The sequence below is a fragment of the Taudactylus pleione genome, unplaced genomic scaffold (assembly GCF_031769625.1).
Source record: "Taudactylus pleione unplaced genomic scaffold, aTauple2 ptg001497l, whole genome shotgun sequence".
In the NCBI taxonomy this organism is placed as follows: domain Eukaryota; kingdom Metazoa; phylum Chordata; class Amphibia; order Anura; family Myobatrachidae; genus Taudactylus; species Taudactylus pleione.
Window position 1 is genome coordinate 995,401 of NW_028285895.1, and position 25,303 is coordinate 1,020,703.

The window sequence follows — 25,303 nt, forward strand, 5'->3', positions numbered from 1 at the left end:
CTCCATCACATATATTACCATCCTGATCCCTCCATCACATATATTACCAGCCTGATCCCTCCATCACATATATTACCAGCCTGATCCCTCCATCACATATATTACCATCCTGATCCCTCCATCACATATATTACCAGCCTGATCCCTCCATCAAATTTATTACCAGCGTGATCCCTCCATCACATACTGTATATTACCAAACTGTTGCCTCCAGCTCACATACACCAATCAGCCATAACATTAAAACATCAGCCTAATATTGTGTAGATCCCTGTCGTACCACCAAAATAGCTCTGACCCATCATGGCATGGACTCCACAAGACCTCTGAAGGTGTCCTGTGGTATCTGCCACCAAGACGTTAGCAGCAGATCCTTTAGGTCCAGTAAGTTGCGAGGTGGGGCCTCCATGGCTCAGACTTGTTTTTCCAGCACATGCAACAGATGCTCGATCAGATTGAGATCTGGGGAATTTGGAGGCCAAGTCACCACTTTGAACTCTATGTCATGTTCCTAAAACCATTCCTAAACAATTTTTGCAGTGTGGCAGGGGCATTATCCAGCTGAAAGAGACTACTGCCATCAGGGAATACCATTGCCATGAAGGGATGTTTTTGGTCTGCAACAATGTTTGGGTAGGTGGTATGTGTCAAAGTAACACCCACATGAATGCCAGGATCCAAGATTTCCCAGCAGAACATTACCCAGAGTATTACATTGCCTCCGCCGACTTGCCTTCTTCCCATAGTGCATCCTGATGACATCTCTTTCCCAGGTAAACAATGCACACGCACCCGGCCGTCTACATGATGTATAATAAAACGTAATTCATCAGACCAGGCCACCTTCTTCCATTGTTCCATGGTCCAGTTCTGATGCTCACGTGCCCATTGTAGGTGCTTTGGGTGGTGAACAGGGATCAGCATGGGTACTGTGACCGACTATGCAGCCCCATACGCAGAAATGCGATGCACTGTGTGTTCTGACACCTTTCTATCATAGCCAGCATTCACTTTTTCAGCAATTTGAGCTACAGTAGCTCTTCCGTGTGATTGGACTTTGCTCCCCGCACACATCAGTGTGCCTTGGGCACCTATGACCCTGTCGCCGGTTAACAGTTTGTCCTTCCTTGGACCACTTTTGGTAGGAACTAACAACTGCATAAAGGGAACGCATAAGGCCTACCATTTTGGAGATGCTCTGACCCAGTCGTCTAGCCATCACAATTTGGCCCATGTCAAAGTCACTCACATCCTTACGCTTGCCCATTTTTCCTGCTTCCAACACATCAACTTTAAGAATTGACTGTTCACTTGCTAATGTATCCCAATCACAATAGGTACCATTCTAATGAGATAATCATTGTTATTCACTTCACCTGTCAGTGGTTTTAATGTTATGGCTGATGAGTATATGTTACCAGCTTGAGTCCTCATCATAAATATTGCCAGTTTGTGTCTATCCACACCATTTACCAAGATATGCCCCATCAAGTTTAGATGTCAGTGACTAGAGTCAGTGTCACCTGGCTCTAGCCCTTCTTCAAAAACCGGGAAATACAACCCATTTTTGGGACCACTGGGAAAAAAATAAGAATTTGTACCTGAAAGTTTTTTTCAATATACCTTTAAAAAAAAAAAAAAAAAAATGGCTGCCATAGCCCACATACACCATGACTTTGGGACTTTGGACCGGAGGAGATATATTAAGCCTTGGAGAAGGATAAGGTGTAGATGTTACCCAAAGCAACTTAGCTTCTAACTGTAATTTATCTAGCACAATCTTTGAACTGATGAGAAGGGTTGGAGGGGGGACAGAAGGGTCCAGGGTTAAGCTGGACCTGCTTCTTTATTATGTGAATGCAGGGAAGAGGGGTTATCTCCTATGTCTGTGTCTCTCTGTGCGTATATAAATAGACCTGTCTGTTCTTCCTGTTAGCGCCAATTGACAGAGAGCAGGCCAGGGACCGGAGACAAGCAGACAGTAATCAGCATAATTAATCATCACTATCAAGATGATACACAAACAGATAACACAGGTGAGCAAGGCTAGTTTAGGTCTCTTTAGTAATGCTGGGTACACACTGGCCGCCATATATATCATGTGCACGTCGGTCAGTGCGAAAAGACAACGTTGTTCACAGACATTTCGCGTCAGCTGTGCAGCACAGCTGATGGAAGATATATCTGCTCATCATGCTGCATTGCAACGCGGCCAGCGGGGCTGCAGTGATGAACAGCCATCATTGATCTGCACATATAGCTTTCTGGTGTGTACCCAGGCCCAGCGACAGGGGGGTCTAAGGGTGCAACTGTACCGAGCCCCGAGGTCCAGAGGAGCCCAGAGGTCCACAGTGCACAAAATGGGGTCACGGGCTCACCGCTCCAGTGGGTGCAGTGCGACCGCCACCAGGACCCATACCGACTACCGTGCATCACCCTTGTAGCCTGGCCCAGACATCGCTGGGAGCTCAGACGCGTGTCCTTGCAGTTGGCGTTGCGGTGGCATGACGTCATGGTTCATGTAGCCGGTGCCACACTTTATCAGGTACATCTGTAACTTTCACTGAAGGAGCATGTGTGTCTGCTGTACACACAAGCTGACTCGGCAGGCTGCCGTAGTAAGGGGCTGGGAGCTGGGTGCTGTGGTAGTAAAGGGCTGGGGGCTGCGGAAGGTGATAGGAGTTGAGGAAGGTGATAGGAGCTGAGGATGGTAATGAGGGCTGAGGATGGTGATGGGGGCTGTGGAAGGTGATAGGAGCTGAGGATGGTGATGGGGGCTAAGGATGGTGATGGGGGCTGTGGAAGGTGACAGGTCCTGAGGATGTGATGGGGGCTGACTGAGGATGGTGATGGGGCAGAGGAAGGTGATGGGGCAGAGGAAGGTGATGGATGGTGATGGGGCAGAGGAAGGTGATGGGGGCAGAGGAAGGTGATGGGGGCTGACTGAGGATGGTGATGGGACTGAGGATGGTAATGAGGGCTGAGGAAGGTAATGGGGGCTGACTGAGGATGGTGATGGGACTGAGGATGGTAATGAGGGCTGAGGAAGGTGATGAGGGCTGAGGAAGGTGATGGAGGCTGAGGATAGTAATGAGAAGCTGAGGGCTGACAAAGATGATGGGACTGAGGGCTGACCTATGTCCTAATCTATTTGACACTTATTTGCATTTTAAATACTTAAAAATTATAATAATGAAATTGGCAGCAGAGACACCAAAGAGAGGAGTGAGAATTCCATGCAGCAGAAGTAAAGAACGGGGCCATGCTTTGTTATTCAAAGCCAGCTCTGTAAAAACTTTTTCCTTTTGCGTGCATAATAAGAAAGTGACTTTGGTCAGAAGGCCATAATGTTTTCCCCGTCAGTTAAGGTGCCCACCCACTTGCCAATAATACTGAGTGATTGCACGATTACGACATCGTAATTGTGCAAACGCTCAGTTATCGGCTGCAAATCGGGCACTTAAATATCTAAAACGACCAGCGAGGTTCGCGCCCGCTGGCCGTTTCAGACATCTATCATCGCCCGAACATGACGGTTAACCTGACGACCGTCGCGGGAGTGGCCCACGTGAGCAGCAGCGCTATACAGACTGGTGGTAGCAGCGCATTCACCAACCACTCCCACCAATGTCACTGTGTGCCCTGTGCACAGACTGCTATGTAGCCTATCCTATTCACCCACCTCTCACCCAATGTCACTGTGTGCCCTGTGCACAGATTGCTATGCAGCCTATCCTATTCATCCACCTCTCACACCAATGTCACTGTGTGCCCTGTGCACAGACTGCTATGTAGCCTATCCTATTCACCCACCACTCACAACAATGTCACTCTATGCCCTGTGCACAGACTGCTATGTAGCCTATCCTTTTCACCCATCACTCACACCAATGTCACTGTGTGCCCTGTGCACAGACTGCTATGTAGCCTATCCTATTCACCCACCTCTCACACCAATGTCACTGTGTGCTCTGTGCACAGACTGCTATGTAGCCTATCCTATTCACCCACCACTCACCCCAATGTCACTGTGTGCCCTGTGCACAGACTGCTATGTAACCTATCCTATTCACCCACCACTCACACCAATGTCACTGTGTGCCCTGTGCACAGACTGCTATGAAGCCTATCCTATTCACGCACCACTTACACCAATGTCACTGTATGTCCTGTGCACAGACTGCTATGTAGCCTGTCCTATTCACCCACCACTCACATCAATGTCACTGTGTGCCCTGTGCACAGACTGCTATGTAGCCTATCCTATTCACCCACCACTCACACCAATGTCACTGTGTGCCCTGTGCACAGACTGCTATGTAGCCTATCCTATTCACCCACCTCTCACACCAATGTCACTGTGTGCCCTGTGCACAGACTGCTATGTATCCTATCCTATTCACCCACCACTCACACTAATGTCACTCTGTGCCCTGTGCACATCCTATTCACCCACCACTCACACCAATGTCACTGTGTGCTATGTAACCTGTCCTATTCACCCACCACTCACATCAATGTCACTGTGTGCCCTGTGCACAGACTGCTATGTAGCCTATCCTATTCACCCACCACTCACACCAATGTCACTGTGTGCCCTGTGCACAGACTGCTATGTAGCCTGTACTATTCACCCAGCACTCACACCAATGTCACTGTGTGCCCTGTGCACAGACTGCTATGTAACCTATCCTATTCACCCACCACTCACACCAATGTCACTGTGTGCCCTGTGCACAGACTGCCAATATGTAGCCTATCCTATTCACCCACCTCTCACACCAATGTCACTGTGTGCTCTGTGCACAGACTGCTATGTAGCCTGTCCTATTCACCCACCACTCACACCAAAGTCACTGTGTGCCCTGTGCACAGACTGCTATGTAACCTATCATATTCACCCACCACTCACACCAATGTCACTATGTGCCCTGTGCACAGACTGCTATGTAGCCTATCCTATTCCCCCACCACTCACACTTATGTCACTGTGTGCCCTGTGCACAGACTGCTATGTAGCCTATCCTATTCACCCATCACTCACACCAATGTCACTGTGTGCCCTGTGCACAGACTGCTATGTAGCCTATCCTATTCACCCACCTCTCACACCAATGTCACTGTGTGCTCTGTGCACAGACTGCTATGTAGCCTATCCTATTCACCCACCACTCACCCCAATGTCACTGTGTGCCCTGTGCACAGACTGCTATGTAACCTATCCTATTCACCCACCACTCACACCAATGTCACTGTGTGCCCTGTGCACAGACTGCTATGAAGCCTATCCTATTCACGCACCACTTACACCAATGTCACTGTATGTCCTGTGCACAGACTGCTATGTAGCCTGTCCTATTCACCCACCACTCACATCAATGTCACTGTGTGCCCTGTGCACAGACTGCTATGTAGCCTATCCTATTCACCCACCACTCACACCAATGTCACTGTGTGCCCTGTGCACAGACTGCTATGTAGCCTATCCTATTCACCCACCTCTCACACCAATGTCACTGTGTGCCCTGTGCACAGACTGCTATGTATCCTATCCTATTCACCCACCACTCACACTAATGTCACTCTGTGCCCTGTGCACATCCTATTCACCCACCACTCACACCAATGTCACTGTGTGCTATGTAACCTGTCCTATTCACCCACCACTCACATCAATGTCACTGTGTGCCCTGTGCACAGACTGCTATGTAGCCTATCCTATTCACCCACCACTCACACCAATGTCACTGTGTGCCCTGTGCACAGACTGCTATGTAGCCTGTACTATTCACCCAGCACTCACACCAATGTCACTGTGTGCCCTGTGCACAGACTGCTATGTAACCTATCCTATTCACCCACCACTCACACCAATGTCACTGTGTGCCCTGTGCACAGACTGCCAATATGTAGCCTATCCTATTCACCCACCTCTCACACCAATGTCACTGTGTGCTCTGTGCACAGACTGCTATGTAGCCTGTCCTATTCACCCACCACTCACACCAAAGTCACTGTGTGCCCTGTGCACAGACTGCTATGTAACCTATCATATTCACCCACCACTCACACCAATGTCACTATGTGCCCTGTGCACAGACTGCTATGTAGCCTATCCTATTCCCCCACCACTCACACTTATGTCACTGTGTGCCCTGTGCACAGACTGCTATGTAGCCTATCCTATTCACCCACCACTCACACTAATGTCACTGTGTGCCCTGTGCACAGACTGCTATGTAGCCTATCCTATTCACCCACCTCTCACACCAATGTCACTGTGTGTCCTGTGCACAGACTGCTATGTAGCCTATCCTATTCACCCACCACTCACACCAATGTCACTGTGTGCTATGTAACCTGTCCTATTCACCCACCACTCACACTAATGTCACTGTGTGCCCTGTGCACAGACTGCTATGTAGCCTATCCTATTCACCCACCTCTCACACCAATGTCACTGTGTGCCCTGTGCACAGACTGCTATGTATCCTATCCTATTCACCCACCACTCACACTAATGTCACTCTGTGCCCTGTGCACATCCTATTCACCCACCACTCACACCAATGTCACTGTGTGCTATGTAACCTGTCCTATTCACCCACCACTCACATCAATGTCACTGTGTGCCCTGTGCACAGACTGCTATGTAGCCTATCCTATTCACCCACCACTCACACCAATGTCACTGTGTGCCCTGTGCACAGACTGCTATGTAGCCTGTACTATTCACCCAGCACTCACACCAATGTCACTGTGTGCCCTGTGCACAGACTGCTATGTAACCTATCCTATTCACCCACCACTCACACCAATGTCACTGTGTGCCCTGTGCACAGACTGCCAATATGTAGCCTATCCTATTCACCCACCTCTCACACCAATGTCACTGTGTGCTCTGTGCACAGACTGCTATGTAGCCTGTCCTATTCACCCACCACTCACACCAAAGTCACTGTGTGCCCTGTGCACAGACTGCTATGTAACCTATCATATTCACCCACCACTCACACCAATGTCACTATGTGCCCTGTGCACAGACTGCTATGTAGCCTATCCTATTCCCCCACCACTCACACTTATGTCACTGTGTGCCCTGTGCACAGACTGCTATGTAGCCTATCCTATTCACCCACCACTCACACTAATGTCACTGTGTGCCCTGTGCACAGACTGCTATGTAGCCTATCCTATTCACCCACCTCTCACACCAATGTCACTGTGTGTCCTGTGCACAGACTGCTATGTAGCCTATCCTATTCACCCACCACTCACACCAATGTCACTGTGTGCTATGTAACCTGTCCTATTCACCCACCACTCACACTAATGTCACTGTGTGCCCTGTGCACAGACTGCTATGTAGCCTATCCTATTCACCCACCACTCACACCAATGTCACTGTGTGCTATGTAACCTGTCCTATTCACCCACCACTCACATCAATGTCACTGTGTGCCCTGTGCACAGACTGCTATGTAGCCTATCCTATTCACCCACCTCTCACATCAATATCACTGTGTGCTCTGTGCACAGACTGCTATGTAGCCTGTCCTATTCACCCACCACTCCCACCAATGTCACTGTGTTCCCTGTGCACAGACTGCTATGTAGCATATCCTATTCACCCACCACTCACACTAATGTCACTGTGTGCCCTGTGCACAGACTGCTATGTAACCTATCCTATTCACCCACCACTCACACTAATGTCACTGTGTGCCCTGTGCACAGACTGCTATGTAGCCTATCCTATTCACCCACCACTCACACTAATGTCACTGTGTGCCCTGTGCACAGACTGCTATGTAACCTATCCTATTCACCCACCACTCACATCAATGTCACTGTGTGCCCTGTGCACAGACTGCTATGTAGCCTGTTCAAGTGAACGGGGGCCTAAAGCACCTCTCGCCTTACCGGCCTCATATACCAACCTAATGCTAATCATGCTCAGCGCAGATTATCATTACTTCATTATTCAGTTTTATTTGTCCATCTACCTCTATATACTCAACACACGTGACCTGCAAACTTAATTGTTTTGTAAAATATTACACAATACAAAATCTTAGAACAGAGGGCCTGATTCAGAGCCGCTCGTAAGCGTTCGCTCCGAGCGATGTTCGCACATCTGCGCATGCGTATGGGTTGTAATGCGCATGCGCCAACCAGTCAGTGTGGTCGGAAATCGTGTGTTCGCAAAATAGCGAATGCCTGCTAATTTGAGTGACAGAATGAGGCGTTTGTGGGAGGTAACAGGGGAAGGTGCTTGAAAACGGGGAGTGGAGATCAGAACGCAGGCATGCCAAACGGTCAAAAGGGCGTTTTAAGGGTGTGCATAATTAACAAAGCAGCGTCATCGGCCACGTCACTTGGTTGTCTTTTAGTCTGAACTGCTCGCATTATTGCGGTAGGAAAATGCTACCACAAGAATAGCGAGCAGTTCATACGCCTTTCGATGTACTCGATTAATCTAATAAATAGCGGAGATGACGTATGATGCGAGCGGCCAAGGGGCGTCTTTACAAAATAGCGAGCGCATGTTTCGTTCACTCGCTCAGACATAGAGGCGTCAACAGACCGCAAAGAGCGAGCGCTCAATTTAAATAGCCAGCCCCTTTTTCTGAACGAGCGTCCGCAAATAGTGTCCGGCTCTGAATCAGGCCCAGAGTCAATAGCAGCATGATAAGCATGGTGAGCAACATCTCAAATTACAGGAATTATTGCTTTACAGCATGAAGTTATTGACATTACCTTATCAGCTCTCCAAGACAACCTGACTGATAGACCTACACTTAGCATCTGAGCCTCTGGCATCAGAGTAATTAAAGATCTGAGAAAAGCACAGCAGGAAACTACATGATGAGAGCCCTCACTGCCTGCCTGGATCAGCTCAGTACAAGTTTGGCAGAGTCTGATGATGTTTCAAATATAAACAGTAAAAAGTAATTGAGACATAATGATACAATCCTGATCTGGAGACAGTGCCACAACTGCAGAAGCTGGAAACATATTCAAAACTGTTCTCTATAGGTATATTATGTTGATATTTACAATGTCCATAACATAATGTCAGCATGGCCTGAATGCCAACAAGCTAATTTTGTTGAAATTTAACATATTGCCATTCACAATGTCGACACTGACATAATGACGACTTTGACAGAATGTAGACATTGTGAATGTTGACAGTCCAAATGCTGACAATGGTATTTTAAGCTAAACGTAACCCTCACTGCAGCCTATCTCGAACCATAACATCACTGATATTCTGGCTGTTAACATCAGTGTCGACACTGTGAATGTCGACTTGCATTCTGCCAATGCCTGGGCCTGGTGATCGGCAAAATCCAACATGTTGGTCAATCTCGATTCGCCGATTCTGACCAAAAAACTATTTGGATTGACTAGCCAGTATTTTTTAATATGTTGTATTATGCCAATCCCCTGAGAGATTATCGATCATCGGAGTCCAGTTATCTGCGGATTGGATAGCTGTATCGGATCAGTATCGGGGAGTCTGGTATTCGCCCATTAGCTGTATGGCCCACATTACTTCCCCGCTGACCACGGAAACTGCACATTGGAGCAAGGTACAGAGGGCCTAATTCAGACCCGCTCGCGAGCGCAGGATGCTCGCAAGCGGGTCGATGGTGCCCTAATGCGCATGACGAAGGGAGCTCCGTCGTGCGCATGTGCGAGACCCAAAGCTGTCGCTATGCGTCTCGCACCAAAGGGGGCGTGCTGTCGATGGTGATTGACAGCACGCCCCCTTTGGTGGGCGTGGCTGCCAGACGGAGGCGTTCCCATGGGAACACCTACCGTCTGGGTCCGGCCCCACTGACATCACTAGTGATGTCAGTGGGAGTGCTTTTGGCTCTGATAGAGCCAAAAGCACTCTTGGGTTTGCGGCAGCGAGACCCTACCGCAGGGTCTCGTCGCAAGCCCGATGGTCGCAATGGTCTTGACCATCGCGACCATCAACATGGACGCTCGCATAAGCTGTGGGTGGTAACCCACAGCTATTGCGAGCGTCCAAGAGGCCGCTCCATTTTTAGGTAGGAGGGCCCTGATTCAGAGCGAGCGCTCTGGTCAGAGCGTCCGGCTCTGAATCAGGCCCAGTGTACCACACATTTCACACAGTCAGAACAAGCCCAGTAATTTATCTATAAATATAATTACCTAGGTCTCTTGGGTATATTAATACCAGATATGTATAAGAAGAAGTTCTAGTCCTGTAAGTAAAAGCTATTTTTATGCTATGTTTTGTATTCAGGAATAATCTCTCGGCACAGTATCTGAAGACCATGCCTATTATCAGTCTACAATTGTACAATGTCACAAATAATAGGGTTAGGCTGCAATTACACAAACTGTGGCACCACAACCCCACACCGCCCACCTCTACATCAACTGGGTTAACCCAAAATCAGTAGCAAGGTCTTGAAGAAGGAAATCATGTTCTGGGAAACATTATATAGAGTACTAATGGGCACCTAATGTTAACTTTCCACATGTGAAAATTATTAGGTGAAAATAATGGCTCCATCACACCTTATTACTCAACAAGCATTAGCAGCAATAAAACTGTTTTCATAGGCTAAAGGCGCACATCCACTACACGATTAAAATGAGCGATTGAACAATAACGTTATCTTTATCGTTCATTAATCATTCGCAAATCGTTCATTAAAATGTCTAAAACAACCAGCATTGCGCGATCCCGCTGGTCGTTTTAGGCATCTATCATCGACCAAACATGCTGAACAACCTGCCGATTAAGTCAGGTTGAGCATGTAAAGGTGCCTATACACTAGACGATTAAAATGAGCGATTGAACGATATCATTATCGTTCGATAATCATTTGAAAATTGTTTGCAGATTGCTTAAAAAAATGTCTAAAATGACCAGCGATGCGCGCTCCCGCTGGTCGTTTACACATCTATCATCGGGCAAACATGCTGGTCACCCTAACGATAATGTCAGGTTCAGCACATTTGCAGATGATTGATTGTGCCTACACTGAACGACTGCTCGTTAGTGCAAGCTCATCACAGACTGACAAACGACTGCACGATTACAATGTCGTAATCGTGCAGTCTTTTGCCTGTCTTCTAGTGGATAGGCACCTTTAGGGGATGATTGCTGTGCCTACACTGAACAACTGCTCGTTCAGTGTAGGCACATCACAGACTGTCAAACGACTGCACGATTACAATGTCGTTGTCACAGTGCCGCCGAATCCAGGTCCCTCTTACCTGGTTCTGCGGTGCTGGGGTGCGGGCTGGCGTGGTACAGCGGGCAGGAGATCCCCGGCGCCCACTGTCAGTAGTTCTCCCCCTTCTCTGGCGGCTGTGTGCACAGGCCGCGGCTTCAATAGGAGCGCGCGCGCCGCTCTGCTAAGAAATTTAAAGAGACAGGCACTAAATAGGGAAGTGCTGATTGGGGGCCAAATTGAACTCTGACCTATATAAGGAAGTTCCTGGGAGCACTCCAGTGCCAGAGTATAGGCTCCATTACCATACTCCAGCGTTCCTGTGCATATCCTGATTATCGGTTCTGAACCTGGCTCTGTTCGTGACTCTGATTCTGCTCAACCCCTGGTTCTGTGTTGATATCTGGTTCTGACCCCGGCTTCTTCCTGTGACCCATTTATGCCTGCTCCCTGGTACCGTTCCGTCCGTTTGGCTCTGACCCGGCTCGCCGACTAAGCTAGTCTTCTGCATTCCAACCAAGTTCGCCAGCACCTGTATAGGGAAACCTAACCTGAGGGCCGCGACCTGTGTGTCGGTCGCAGCTAAGTCTCCCTGGTGAAAACCACCGGTACATTAGACTCCGCGCCTCAGGAAAAGGTCTAGCCAATTCCCTGAATACGGGTAGCATCCACAATCCGTCTGAGAGTTTGTGACAGTCGTAATCGTGCAGTCGTTTTGAGGTCTGCTAGTGGATGTGTGCCTTTATTTACTAAACAGATAAAATAGCCTACCCTCCAACATGACCCATTCCATTAGGTACATAACAATCTGCTCCTGGACTTCCCACCTAATATATGATTGCAGTCACCTGTGTTGAACTAGGCAATTGATGAGACAGGTGTTTCAGCACAGGTGGCTGCAATCATAAATTAAGTCCAGGAGCAGAGCATTTTGTACCTAATGGAACAGGTCATGTCGGAGGGTCTGAAATAGTATGCACACTGAACAGTAACAATTGTATAGAAGACTCGTAAGGGCTTAAAAAGTGACACAATGGTCAGAATGTGTGTATGTACAGGCCCACTTCCATACATGAGTTTTTTGACTATTACTACCAAGTCATATGCGTTAAATGCTCTAAGATAACTCACATTTGTACCAGGCCTTAAATTTCAATATAATAAACTACACAACAAAACATTTCAATTCATATCTATATATATTTCAATATGTCCTCTTTTATCCAGTACATGTTGGAATTCATGCTTATAGTGTGACAACACATAAGGTTATAGCAGTGGTGGCCAACCCGTTGCTCGCGAGTGACTGGTGGCTCGCGGCCGCAATCTGGGTAGCTCGCCTTACGGCAACGGCGGTAGCACGGTGGGGTAGCTCGCCTTACGGCGACGGCGGTAGCACGGTGGGGTAGCTCGCCTTACAGGTCGAACCTCACGGCAAGCAAGCCGCACATAGGACATGCATGTCACGTAGCGCAGCGCCTGTCACTGCATGACAGACACTGCCAGCAGGCTCGCAGCTGACCGCATTAAGAGAAGAGCTGACCAGGCACTGTTTGGTGGGAGTGTGGTACCAGGTGGGAGTGTGGGACCAGGCCATCCACTGTCCCACCAGCCTAATACATCCAGCAGCCCCCTACTCCCCGCTGACAGCTCTCAACAGGCATCAGAGAGACAGATTGGGCACTTTGAAAAGGGGGTGTGTGACCAGGACATCCACTGTCCCACCTGCATACTCTATCCAGCAGCACCCTGCTTCCCCTGACAGCTTCCAACAGGCATCAGTGGGACAGATTGGGAACTTTGAAAAGGGAGCGTGGGACCATAAAGTGAATGGAGATAAAGTCCCAGCCAATCAGCTCCCAACTGCCATGTCACAGGCTGTGTTTGAAAATATCTCAGTTAGGAGCTGATTGGCTGGCACATTATATACGTTCACTTTATCTCCATCAAAAGCTTAGTAGCTTTATCACTGTATTAATAAATGCATTATTGTTTTTCTATGACAAATTTGGTTATTAGCCAGATTTTAGCTTCAAAAATAATATGTTGCTCTTCAAGACGTCTCATTTTTCTCAAGTAGCTCCCACCCCAATTAAGGTTGGAGACCACTGTGTGGTATCCCCAAGTTAAGGTTATCCCTTGTTCTTATCCAGCCCTCTGTAGTAGTTTGTTTTGTAGTGTAAATGCTGCTTCCATTAAGCCCCATGGTAGCTGTCAGGATGAACTTTCAGTGACCCATCCCTCATTGCCTGTACTGAGCATGTGCAGGAGAGTCTCGCAGATCCCTAGTTGGCCAGTAATAAATTTTGCCCAGGAAAAATTCCCTGCACTCATTGGAAGCCTGAGTTGAGGGGTAGAGGAGCCTTGGGGCGGTCTGTGGCTGTGGGACCCTGACCGATAGTATACTGGGTCTTCAAGCAGCGGAGGCAGTACTACCCAGCAGGAGAACGATAAAAGTATGACAGCCAGAGCGAGAGGGGAGACACTGATGGGAGAGAGTTGTGCAGCAGCAGCCATGTAGCCCAGGGACGAGTCTGCGAGGGCTGGCAGGGGACTTGGAGGTTGGCACAGCTGCGCTCCAGCAGCTGCAGAGCAGGAATTCAGGGATCAGTGGGGGAGTGCAGTCCAAGGGGATGATGTCTGGCGGATTCTGCTAGGGCCTGGGTCTGGAGATAGGCCAAAGGATCGACAGCGGAGCATATTGCCTAAAGCTCCCTGCTATGGATAGTGTACGCTGCTGGTATCTGCGGGCTCTGTTCTCGCTGCCAGGGAGCTGCAGCTGGAGGAGGCGTGTCCACAGAATGGCTCCTCACCGTTTGCCCCATTCGCCAGGGAATTCAGTGCTTGAGGAGGAAGGACTTGGACTGCCATAGTGGGTGAGATAAAGGGGGGGGCTCCTTTAGCTGTAGTGGAGGAGGAGGCTGATCATCAGATCCCTGGTATGGAGTCCCCCTTGGTGTTCTTCTCAATTATAATTAAAACTCGGATGACGTACTGAGTACACACACTGGTGATACAGATGCAGGGGAGACACTGTAGTAGAATACTTGAAATTAGTACACGGATGATGTACTGGGTACACACACTGGAGAAAGACACTGGTGATTTGCACTGGTGATCACTGATTATCACTGAAGAGTAATGCTGGCCATACACGGTAAGATTTTCTGTCCAACCATCCAACTAGTTGGTTGGTTGGAATGAAAATCTGGTAAGGTATGAAAGCAAATGACAACCAGCAATTTGCTCCCAAATTCAGGAAAATGGACAAAAATTGTGTTGTTTGAACAAACTGTTTAGAGCAAACATTTAACAAACTTGTCTGAACGACCATTTTAATCTATTTTATGGCATTTAGGAGCAAATTGCTGATCATCATTTACTCCCATACGTTACCAGATTTTCATTCCAACCAACCAACTAGTTGGATGGTTGGACAGAAAATCTTAAGCTGGCCACACACTAGACCAGTGTTGGCTAACCTTGACACTCCAGCTGTTATGGAACTACATAACCCAGCATGCACTGCTACAGTTTTGCTATTAGGGCATGCTAAAACTGTGGCAGGGCATGCTGGGATATATAGTTCCACAACAGCTGGAGTGTCAAGGTTAGCCAACACTGCACTAGACCAACTTACATCCAGCCAGCCAACCAGTTGATTGGTTGTAATGAAAACCTGGTAACGTATGGGAGTAACTGATGATCAGCAATTTGCTCCTAAATGCCAGAAAACAGATGAAAATGGTCGTCAGACAAGTTTGTTAAATGTTTGATCTAAACAATTTGTTCAAACAACAGTTTTTGTCCATTTTCCGATGTTTGGTAGCAAATTGCTGATTGTCATTTGCTTTCATTCCTTACCAGATTTTCATTCCAACCAATCAACTAGTTGGCTGGTTGGACAGATAATCTGTAGATGTGTGGCCAGCTTTACTGTGTATGGCCAGCATAACACTGGTGATTTGCACTGGTAAATATCACTGAAGAGTAATACTGGTGATTTCAATTAAGATTATCACTGAAGAGTAATGGGCCCCGATCCTGCGATGCTGCAACCCGGCATCGCAGGATCGCAGAAATCCAACATGTTGGATTTTGGCGATTTGACGATCTTGATCAAAAAATTATTGCAATCATCAAATCGGGGACATTTAACATGTCAAATGTCAGCAATCCAGCGACGGATCGATGAACTTCGATGGTGGGCGATCGGAAATTTCCGATATATCCCGATCCCTCGCAGATGTATGGGCACCTTAACGCTGGTGAGTTGCTCTGATAATTATCACTGAAGAATAACACTGGTGGTTTGCATAGGTAAATATCACTGAAGATCAGCACACAGGAATAGCACTGAAGTTTATCACTGGAGATCAGCACACAAGAATAGCACTGAAGTTTATCACTGGAGATCAGCACACAAGAATAGCACTGAAGATCAGCACACAAGAATAGCACTGAAGTACATCACTGAAGATCAGCACACAAGAATAGCACTGAAGTACATCACTGGAGATCAGCACACAAGAATAGCACTGAAGCACATCACTGGAGATCAGCACACAAGAATAGCACTGAAGTACATCACTGGATATCAACATGCAGATTAGCGCTGAAGTAAATCACTGGAGAAAGTCGCTGTAAACATTCAGCGTGGAGCCTGGAACAGTACTAGTAACAAGCAGGTTCTAGGTGTAGACGAGAGTTGAACAGGCAACTTCCTGCTTCCTGGACTCCAGCTATATACCTTAAGGTAGCTGTCCATAGGAGGAGAGAGTAGGCTGAGAGCTGACAAGGCTACCATTGGATAAGAGACCGATCAGGTGATACAGATAACATGACTGTGCCCATGACCACCGCCGCAGGAACTCCAATATGGAAGATCGCATGGAAGTCACCTGAGCCCAGGGGAGAATACTCAGCATGTCAGCCACCGTCGCACCTGACGTCTGACTGTGTTTGCTAGTCAGGGGAAGTCGGCACTGCAGTAAGTAACAGCTGATCCTAAGCTGAATCCTGACAAATAGGTTTCCCTATTTCATAAAACTGCTAGAGCAATTTATTTGAAAACTGTGGTTCTTGTTTTTTGTGTTTGGGACTAAAGTTCTTTCACTAAAGAGTGTTGTAACCTGCTGCAGCCTCCTCAGACACTAATACTTGCTGGATAAAAATTGTATGCAGTGCACCAAGTGACTAAGGCCCTGATTCAGACCCACTCGCGAGCGGCTGTCCGCTCGCAAGTGGGTCGATGTTCTGCACTGAGCATGCGCACGACGGAGGGAGCTCCGTCGTGCGCATGCGCCAGACGCGACGAGCGAAGGAAAGTCCTTCGCTCGTTGTGTCTGATCAAAGGGGGCGTGCTGTCGATGTTGATTGACAGCACGCCCCCTTTGGTGGGCGTGCCGGGGGCGTGCCTCCCTGACGGGGGCGTTCCCACGGAAACGCCTCCCGTCAGAAGCCGGCCCACTGACATCACTAGTGATGTCAGTGGGAGTGATTTTGGCTCTGATAGAGCCAAAATCACTCCGGAGCTTGCGGTTGAAAACCTCAACCGCAGGATCCGGCTCGCAATTTCGATGGTCGCGATGGTCAAGACCATCGCGCCCATCAAACTGCACGCTCGTATAGCCTGTGGGTGGTGACCCACAGCTATACGAGTGTCCAGGAGGACGCTCCATTTTTATGGAGGGCGGCCCTCATTCAGAGCGTGCGCTCTGCTCAGAGCGTACGGCTCTGAATGAGGGCCCATGTTGTCTCATGAACTGAGCATGTGTTACTAAAGTTGCAACAGTCTCATCTATGTTAGGCCTAAATCACTGCAAAGGACTGTGCACAATTCTTACTTGCCCCTTGAGTGGTGGACTGTACGCATTTCAGTTTAGCGCATGCAAAGAACTGAATGTAATGGACATTTGTAAGATGTCTTCTGAATAGGGCCTGTTAGTTGGTTTCTGCCCCGAACTAAAATCTTATAAGACTTTGCTATTTTGTTGCAAATATTGTATCAAATCCCTGTTACAGAAAGTGAAAAGGAGATAATGTGTTGCTGTAACCTGACAATTGTTGCTTGAGCTACAATAAAATTGCCTTGTACCTTATGATATGTGTCTGTAGGGAAAAGGGAACACTTCACATTAGCCTTGCCTCTCTGATCTACTCAAACCTAATTTATAGTATCAGTTGGGACATTGCACACTGGTTTACAGTGCATGAGGACATGTTGGAAGTCATGCTTATAGTGTGACAACACGTTTGTTTACAGAGTATGAGGACATGTTGGAAGTCATGCTTATTGTTTGTTTATAGTGTTGTTTACAGTTTGTTTATTGTTTTGTTTACAGTGTACGAGGGCCTCATGTTGGAAGTCATGCTTATAGTGTAACAACACGTTTGTTTACAGTGTATGAGCACCTCATGTTGGAAGTCATGCTTAAAGCGTGACTACACATTTGTTTACAGTGTATGAGGACCTCATGTTGGAAGTCATGCTTCTAGTGTGACAACACGTCTGTTTACAGTGTATGAGGACATCATGTATGAAGTCATGCTTATAGTGTAAAGGTGCCCACACACATACCGATCTGACCACAATCAGCCGATGTGTACGATTTGTGTACGATTTCCCTTGAAACTATCCCCGGCAGCTCAGCACACGATCTCCACACGATTTGGTGTCCAATCTTCATACGATCTCTCCTGCAGTCAGACTTTTTACAGTGCATCGCGTCCTAGATTGTCAGATCTGCCCTACTGCACGGCAGATCTGAAGATGCGATGTGCAACCAGCGGGGACACGCATCGCATCGTGATCGTGAGTGGGGACTCACAATTTACTCAGGATTTGGCCATATTTTACACGATCTGTCGTTCGGCCAGATCGTGTAAAATATCGCTATGTGTGTGGGCACCTTAACAATATGTTTATTTACAGTGTATGAGGACCTCATGTTGGAAGTCATGCTTAAAGCGTGACTACACATTTGTTTACCGTCTAAGAGGACATCACGTTGGAAGTCATGCTTATAGTGCGACGACACGTTTGTTTACAGTGTATGAAAACATCATGTTGGAAGTCATGCTTATAGCGTGATGACACGTTTGTTTACAGTGTATGAGGCAGACTACTTGTAAAAAAAGCATTTCAGGGAGATTGTGAAAGCACCATCCATGGGCGCGGCGGCAAAGTGAGCGTGTGCTGCTACATCTAAGAGACGCGTCATAGAGTTGATTTTCATCCAACTGTAAACCAGCCCCAAAGCAGTTAGTAAGATCTACTTGTTGATGAAAACACACTGATACCTTTCAGAAAATAGATGTAGTCATAGGGATCATTGTGCCTTGTAACCAATGCAAGGACATTATACTAATGATCCCATTTGAATATATATATCTGTTTTTTTTTTATATAACAGCTTCATAACGGGGGTAAGGTGCAATCAGGGAGGTTGCTAGACTCTTCAGGGAGTCAGGGAGATTGCTACTATTTCAGGGAGTCTCCATGACAATTAGGGAGAGTTGGCAAGTATGGCTATGAGGATCTCATGTTGGAAGTCATGCTTATAGTGTGACAACACGTCTGTTTACAGTGTATGAGGACATCATGTTGGAAGTTATGCTTATAGGGGCATATGTATCAAAGCTTGATGTGAGATAAAATTGTGATATATATTAGGGATGTGCAGGCTCGGATAGGTTCGAGTTTGCACGTGGAGTTCGGATTTTTCCCTCCAAAAAAACGGAACTCAAAACGAGGCAAAACGTCATCTTACATGGACGAACATCATCATTCCTGGTCTTTTGTCCAGGAATGATGATGTTCGTCCATGTAAGATGACGTTTTGCCTCGTTCTGAGTCCCGTTTTTTTGGAGGGAAAAATCCGAACTCCACGTGCAAACTCGAACCTATCCGAGCCTGCACATCCCTAATATATATATATATATATATATATATATATCTCACCAATCAATCAGCTTCTAACTTACATTTTGCAGGCTGTGTTTAAGAAATGATAGTTTGCAGCTGATTGGTTGGTGATATATATTTCACAATTTTATCTCACATCAAGCTTTGATACATATGCCCCTTAGTGTGACGACACACTTGTCTTTGCCTCTGAAATGATCACAATTGCATTTATAAATGAATCTGTGTGACTGTTCCAGTTTTTAATTCACCAAAGTTGTAACTCTGCTTTCACCGGCGCCTCTTTGTTTAGTAGTGCAATGCTTAAACTTATACCCCTTTTACACCAGAGCTAAAACCCGGGTTTTTGAAGGGTTAACCCGGCAGCTCCCTGGTGTAAAAGGGGAGAGAGTTGGATCGCCGGGTCGAGTGACCCGGCGATCCAACCCAGGTAACTAGCAGGGTTTAACACGGGCGTAGCCACCCTGCTGTGAGAACAGCGCACTCTGGGTCACGATGACCTGGAGTGCGCTGCTAGCCGGCCGATTGGTCCGGGTTCAGTGGCGCTTTGAGATGACGTCATCTCCAAGCGACCACTTTCACTCCGCAAAAGCCGGGTCTATGCAGACCCTACTGCGGTGTGAGCGGCGCTGACTCGGGAATATCCCGAGTCGGCGCCGGCAAAATTCTGGGTCTGATCCGGATAGGAACTTTGTTCCAACTCCGGGTCAGACCCGGAATTTAGGTGGAAAAGGGGTATTAGTTATTCTTCATTATTTACTTCCCCATCTAAGCTGATTGAATTTGTCCCCTGGAAGCCAAAACAATGCTACAATAGTAGGCGTTGCCTTATTGTAAGTCGGTAGCGTATGAGTTAACATGTGAGCTAGCGGTAGTGGTTGGGCGCTGAGTCATGTTTGAAAACTGAGAGCAGAGTACACGCTTGTGTGAGCAGCTGATCGCTTAACAAAAACAGCTGAAATAAACTACTCTGGCTGGCTGTATACTTTGCAACCACAGATTGCCCAACCAGCTCCACCTTGAGGCGGTTACAGATATCAAGTGCATTATTGGCAACACTTTACTGCAAGAGGCAGAAGCATTATTATTTCTGTATTTCTCCACTTACAATATAATTTAAACTTTTTTTTTACTCTTTTGCTTACCTAGGCCTCACATCTGCTTTGTTTTGTATTAACAGGAAACAAAAAATGGAAATCCAAATGCCAGTTAAACCTCAAAGCTTTTGACCTACATTTGTTAATTGCAGTTTCAGAAGATCATGTTAGGTCACCTATACCCCTTTTACACCGGAGCTTAAACCCGGGATATTGCAGGGTTAACCCGGACAGCTCCTTGGTGTAAAAGGGGTGAGGGTTGGATCGCTGGGTCGAGTGACCCGGCAATCCAACCCAGGTAAATAGCAGGGTTTAACACGGGCGTAGCCCGTGAAACCCTGCTGTGTGTATGGCGCACTCCAGGTCTTGATGACCTGCAGTGCGCCGCAAGCCGGCCGATTGGTCCGGCTTCAGTGGCACTTGGAGATGACGTCATCTCCAAGCGTCCACTTTCACGCCGGAAAAGCCGGGTCTATGCAGACCCGACTGCGGTGTGAGCGGCGCTGACTCGGGAATATCCCGAGTCGGCGCCAGCTAAATTCCGGTTCTGATCAGGATAGGAACACTGTTCCAACTCCGGATCAGACCCAGAATTTTGGTGGAAAATGGGTATTAATCTTCTCCAATACGTACACTTATACTGCTTTTATACCGAAATTCTGGGTCTGACCCGGAGGTTGGAACAGGGTTCGAATCCGGATCATACTTGGAATTTCCCAGGCGCTGACCCAGGATATTCCTGAGTCGGCACCATTCACACCGTAGCCAGGTCTGCAGAGACCCGGCTTTCCCGGCATTGTAGTGGACGCTTGGAGATGATGTCATCTCCAAGCGCCATTGAAGCCGGCCAATTAGCAGGCATGCGGCACGATCCAGGTAACCCTGACCCGGATCACGCTGTTTACACTGAAGGGTTTCACGGGTTATTCCCGTGTAAATCCCTGCAAGTTACCTGGGTTGGATTGCCGGGTCACTCGACCAGACAATCCAACCCTTTTCCCTTTTACACAAAGGAGCTGCCCGGGTTAGCCCTGCAATAACCCGGGTTTTAGCTCTGGTGTAAAAGGGGTATTATTGTAAACGCTGCTGCACAAGCCCGGCCGGCGGAAGCCAGTGTGTGTGAAAGGAAACATTGTTTCCTTCACACTACTGGCGTGCAGGGATGGCACGGCCACGGCACAGCACCATCCTGCATAGTAGTTTTTTCCGGCTATATCACGGCGACCGTGCCGTGACCGTGTCGTGTGAAAGGAGCCTGTCCTTTCCCTGCAGTACTATATTTCACAGCCGGTTAAATACCGGGTGGCTTTTTGCCACCCTGTCAAAAACGGCATGTGTGAAATAGCTGTTAGGGTGCCTTGAGGAATGAGTTTGGGAACCTCTGATATAGTGCAAACAGCTTTTTGAAATGCTCATAGCTGCCACAACGTTCTAACATGCACATAATATTGCAACCCGGCATGGGGTAATTGGAAACAATGGTTACCACTTGTTTCAATGTATCATATTAGTATACAAATATCCGGTACAAAAGAATAAATTCCCGCCAGTAAGTATAAGGCCTTAAGTGTTTATTAAAATTAGCATTTTAGATTTTATTAAAGCATATCTTCCCACAGAGACACTGTTGGAATGTGTTGTACAGATACAGACCCATTCCATTAGGTACAAATGCTCTGCTCCTGGACTTCCTTCTTAATTTATGATTGAAGCCACCTGTGCTGAAACACAATTCTCACGAAATAACTAGCTCAACACAGGTGACTGCAATCATTAATTAGGTGGGAAGTCCAGGAGCAGAGCAATTTGTACCGAATGGAATAGGTAATGTTGGAGTGTAGGTAGATAGCCCAAAGATATAAAATATTATGTGAACCTACAGCTAATGAAGGACTCCACTAAAATGCCTAGAAAGGATCCAGCGAAGGGTCATGGGTTCCCAATTACCAAGTATTGGTGATACGTTCTCAAAATGGTATCTAGCATCTATCATCAACGTAAACCCTCACTATCTGCTGTCTGCTAATTTAACATACACTGCATTCCCTATAACAGCGTATGGGGACAAGATAAACTGCAAAAACAGAGGGATCGCGAGGCAAATCTGTGATTTCTCTTTAGTATCCCTGTTGTTAAATAGAATGAAGGGATTTAGTATGATTTACCACCGGCTGCATGGCCGGCAGTTCAAATCCCGACAAGGATGAAAATCCTGATCGTCCCAAGGTAAGTATTAACTAACCAATTCTACCCCCTAACCCTCCCTTAGGGGTGCCAAACCCTTTCCTTCCCCCTAAGTGCCTAACCCTAATCCCCCCTCTAAGTGCGTAAATCTAACCCCCCTTCTCCACCACCTAAACCTATCCTCCCCCTAGCCTAAACCTAACCTCCGCGTTGGAATTTCAACGCCTGTCATTTAACCCTTGCCGGGATTATACAGTCGGGAAGCCGGCGGTCGGGATTCCGTCCATCGGCTTCCCGACTGTTTCCCGAATGAAGGAGTGATAATTCCTTACTGTGGCAAAAAAAATACAGAGAAAGGGTTTCACTGCTTTATAATTAGGCCCCATCTTTATTATATTTCTCTAGGGTGATGAAAATTACAATATCACGCATGGGCACATGGGACCTAACACCACAGCAAGTTGCCTAACAGGAAAAAAAAGTTTAAAGAAGTTCAGCAGCAGAATTGTGATAGCATGGCAGAGAATAGCTTTGAGATGAACAGCTTCAAGACCGTTGCATTCATTTGGGTGCATGTCCTCGGTCGGGGGAGCAGGCTGAGGAGTGCATCCAGGTGGGTCCAGCTGAATGTCGGGGAGCATGTTACCTGATAATGAGGCACTCTATGTGCAGGGACCCCAACCTGGACTCGGGCATAGTACATCCTGGACTGGGCAACAGGAGTACAAGTATTAGTCGGAAATAAATAAAACACAGGCAATGCTAGGGACAACAGCTAGTTCTGTCATCAGAAGGCTACCTTGAAGCATGTCTTTACTTTTTGTAAATATCTCATTTTGATTGGTGGTAGTTTCACTTTAAATATCACTAAAGTTTTCATTTTCACTAATGACAGCATAATAATAATCCATTAAAAAAATCAATGGAGTTGTTTAGTCAGGGACACAGATAAATATTATAAAGTGTTTTCAAGATGGCAGTAACAGTTACACCTGTAGACTTAATGGCATGATGACATTGTGACTACTTGAACCACTTCATAACAGAAATAGTAAGAGTAACACCTACAGACATCAGTAAAGAACACCCCCCCCCCAAGAGGAGTGGGATTAGATCAACACAAAAATATGATTAGTGCAATAAGGTACTATATATATATATATATATATATATATATATAAAATATGAACCCGTGTAATTAATGTTTTTCCTTAGGATTGGCAGTACCCTCAAACATTTATTCTAAGGCATTGTGGAATATGCTGATGCTGTGTCAATAAAGTAAAATAATGATAGCAATGCCACCATATACAGTACATAACAGTGACAAATGTATTGGTAGTTTTTATGTACAGTAAGTTATCACCACTGGCAGTATTTCAAGTAATCCCAGTTGCATCCTGCATTTTACAATATATATCATTGGTGAGCTGTAAAACAGATGTGCTGCTAACAGCTGGCTGCTCTGGTACACTGGGTGCAGATACAGCTACTTACTCCCTAACATCTGTTCCCTGTTTATCCTGACTCAACCCTGGGCAGTGGGTCACTCCCTGCTGGCACCAACTAAGTATCATGACAGGGCAGGCATAATACTAGACCCTTTCTGTACCAGGTGAAAAAGCCAAATCTTCCTGATTGTTATTCAGATTCACTTGTTAAAACACACAGTTACTCCAATGTAACAATAGTAACACACTAGTGCAGTGTTTCCCAACCTCGGTCCTCAAGGCACACTAACAGTCCAGGTTTCAGTGATATCCATGCTTGAGCGCAGATGGTTAAATCAAAATATCTGAGGTACTAATTAAGACACCTGTGCTCAGGTATGGCTATCCTCAAAACCTGGACTGTTAGTGTGCCTTGAGGACCGTGGTTGGGAACCCCTGCACTAGTGTATCAGCCACTGTCCACAAAGTAGGTGATTTTCCAAGAGTATAAATCACAGCAGGTGGCTGCTGGGTTACAGAGATGGATCCCTACTCAGTAGGGATTTGTTAGACCCGGTTGCCTATCACAGATGGCCAATACACGTCTCTCCTCCATCTGTTGCTTATGACAACATAATGCCCCTTGCAGAACCATGCAGTCACGAATAGTGTTTAACATGGCAATAGAAATTGGCACCGAATCTGTGTCATACTCGTCCCTGTTCTATGATCACTTGCTGCAAATCACAATACTGAATGCCTGAGTTGGGTATATGCCCCCATACACAGTACCCCATTCCAGGAGATAACACTTTGTACATGTAATAAGTACAACCCATAGGCACCTGGGGACCCGTACATTCCCCAGTACCTTATTATGCTGCCTGAGTCCCTGTACAGGTGTAAGACAGAAGTTACTCACTTGTGAGAGAGAGAGGAGGCAGTGAGTGAGCTGTGCAGCTCCTCACCTGCAGTGTTGTAGAGCTCCTGCCGGTAGCTGCTGTGATTTGCGCTCATTGAGCTGGCTGCTGTAGTGAGGAAAGGAGTCTCTGCTGCTGCTGGGGAGGGACCGGCTGCTATTAGCAGGAGGAGCAGCAGTCACTGCTTCATATCAACACATCTCCCCCTGCACTGTGTCCTGGATACAGGTCACTTCTGCCTTCCCTCCACTCATCGTGTCCTGTACATTGTGTATGTAATATGCCTCATCCAATAACAACGTGCTTTACAGTCATTGCCTCTCCACTACATTATATATACACACACTGCCCCTCAGTCACTCTGTATTGTCTGCTGCAGTAATATGCTGATGCACCCCACTCCGCTGCATGTGTCCCTCACACACCCAATAACTGTTCTCAATCCACTAGCAGATAAAGCACTTGCTTGTTGCTCTCCTCTTATCTCTTCCACTCACTGTTAGATTTGTTGGCTACTATGAGT

The 25,303-nt window shown here is 47.0% G+C and overlaps 1 protein-coding gene across 1 annotated transcript in view; it reads right to left on the minus strand.

The window, feature by feature from the left end:
* Positions 1–24,931, minus strand: part of LOC148442467 (bcl-2-modifying factor-like) — a 107,344-nt gene extending 82,413 nt beyond the window's left edge. Inside the window, exon 1 of the mRNA XM_088463917.1 lies at positions 24,783–24,931. Coding sequence (XP_088320043.1) covers positions 24,783–24,877 — 95 coding nt within the window. The 5' untranslated portion in view covers positions 24,878–24,931. The remainder of the gene's footprint in view (positions 1–24,782) is intronic.
* Between the last annotated feature and the right edge of the window lie 372 nt (positions 24,932–25,303).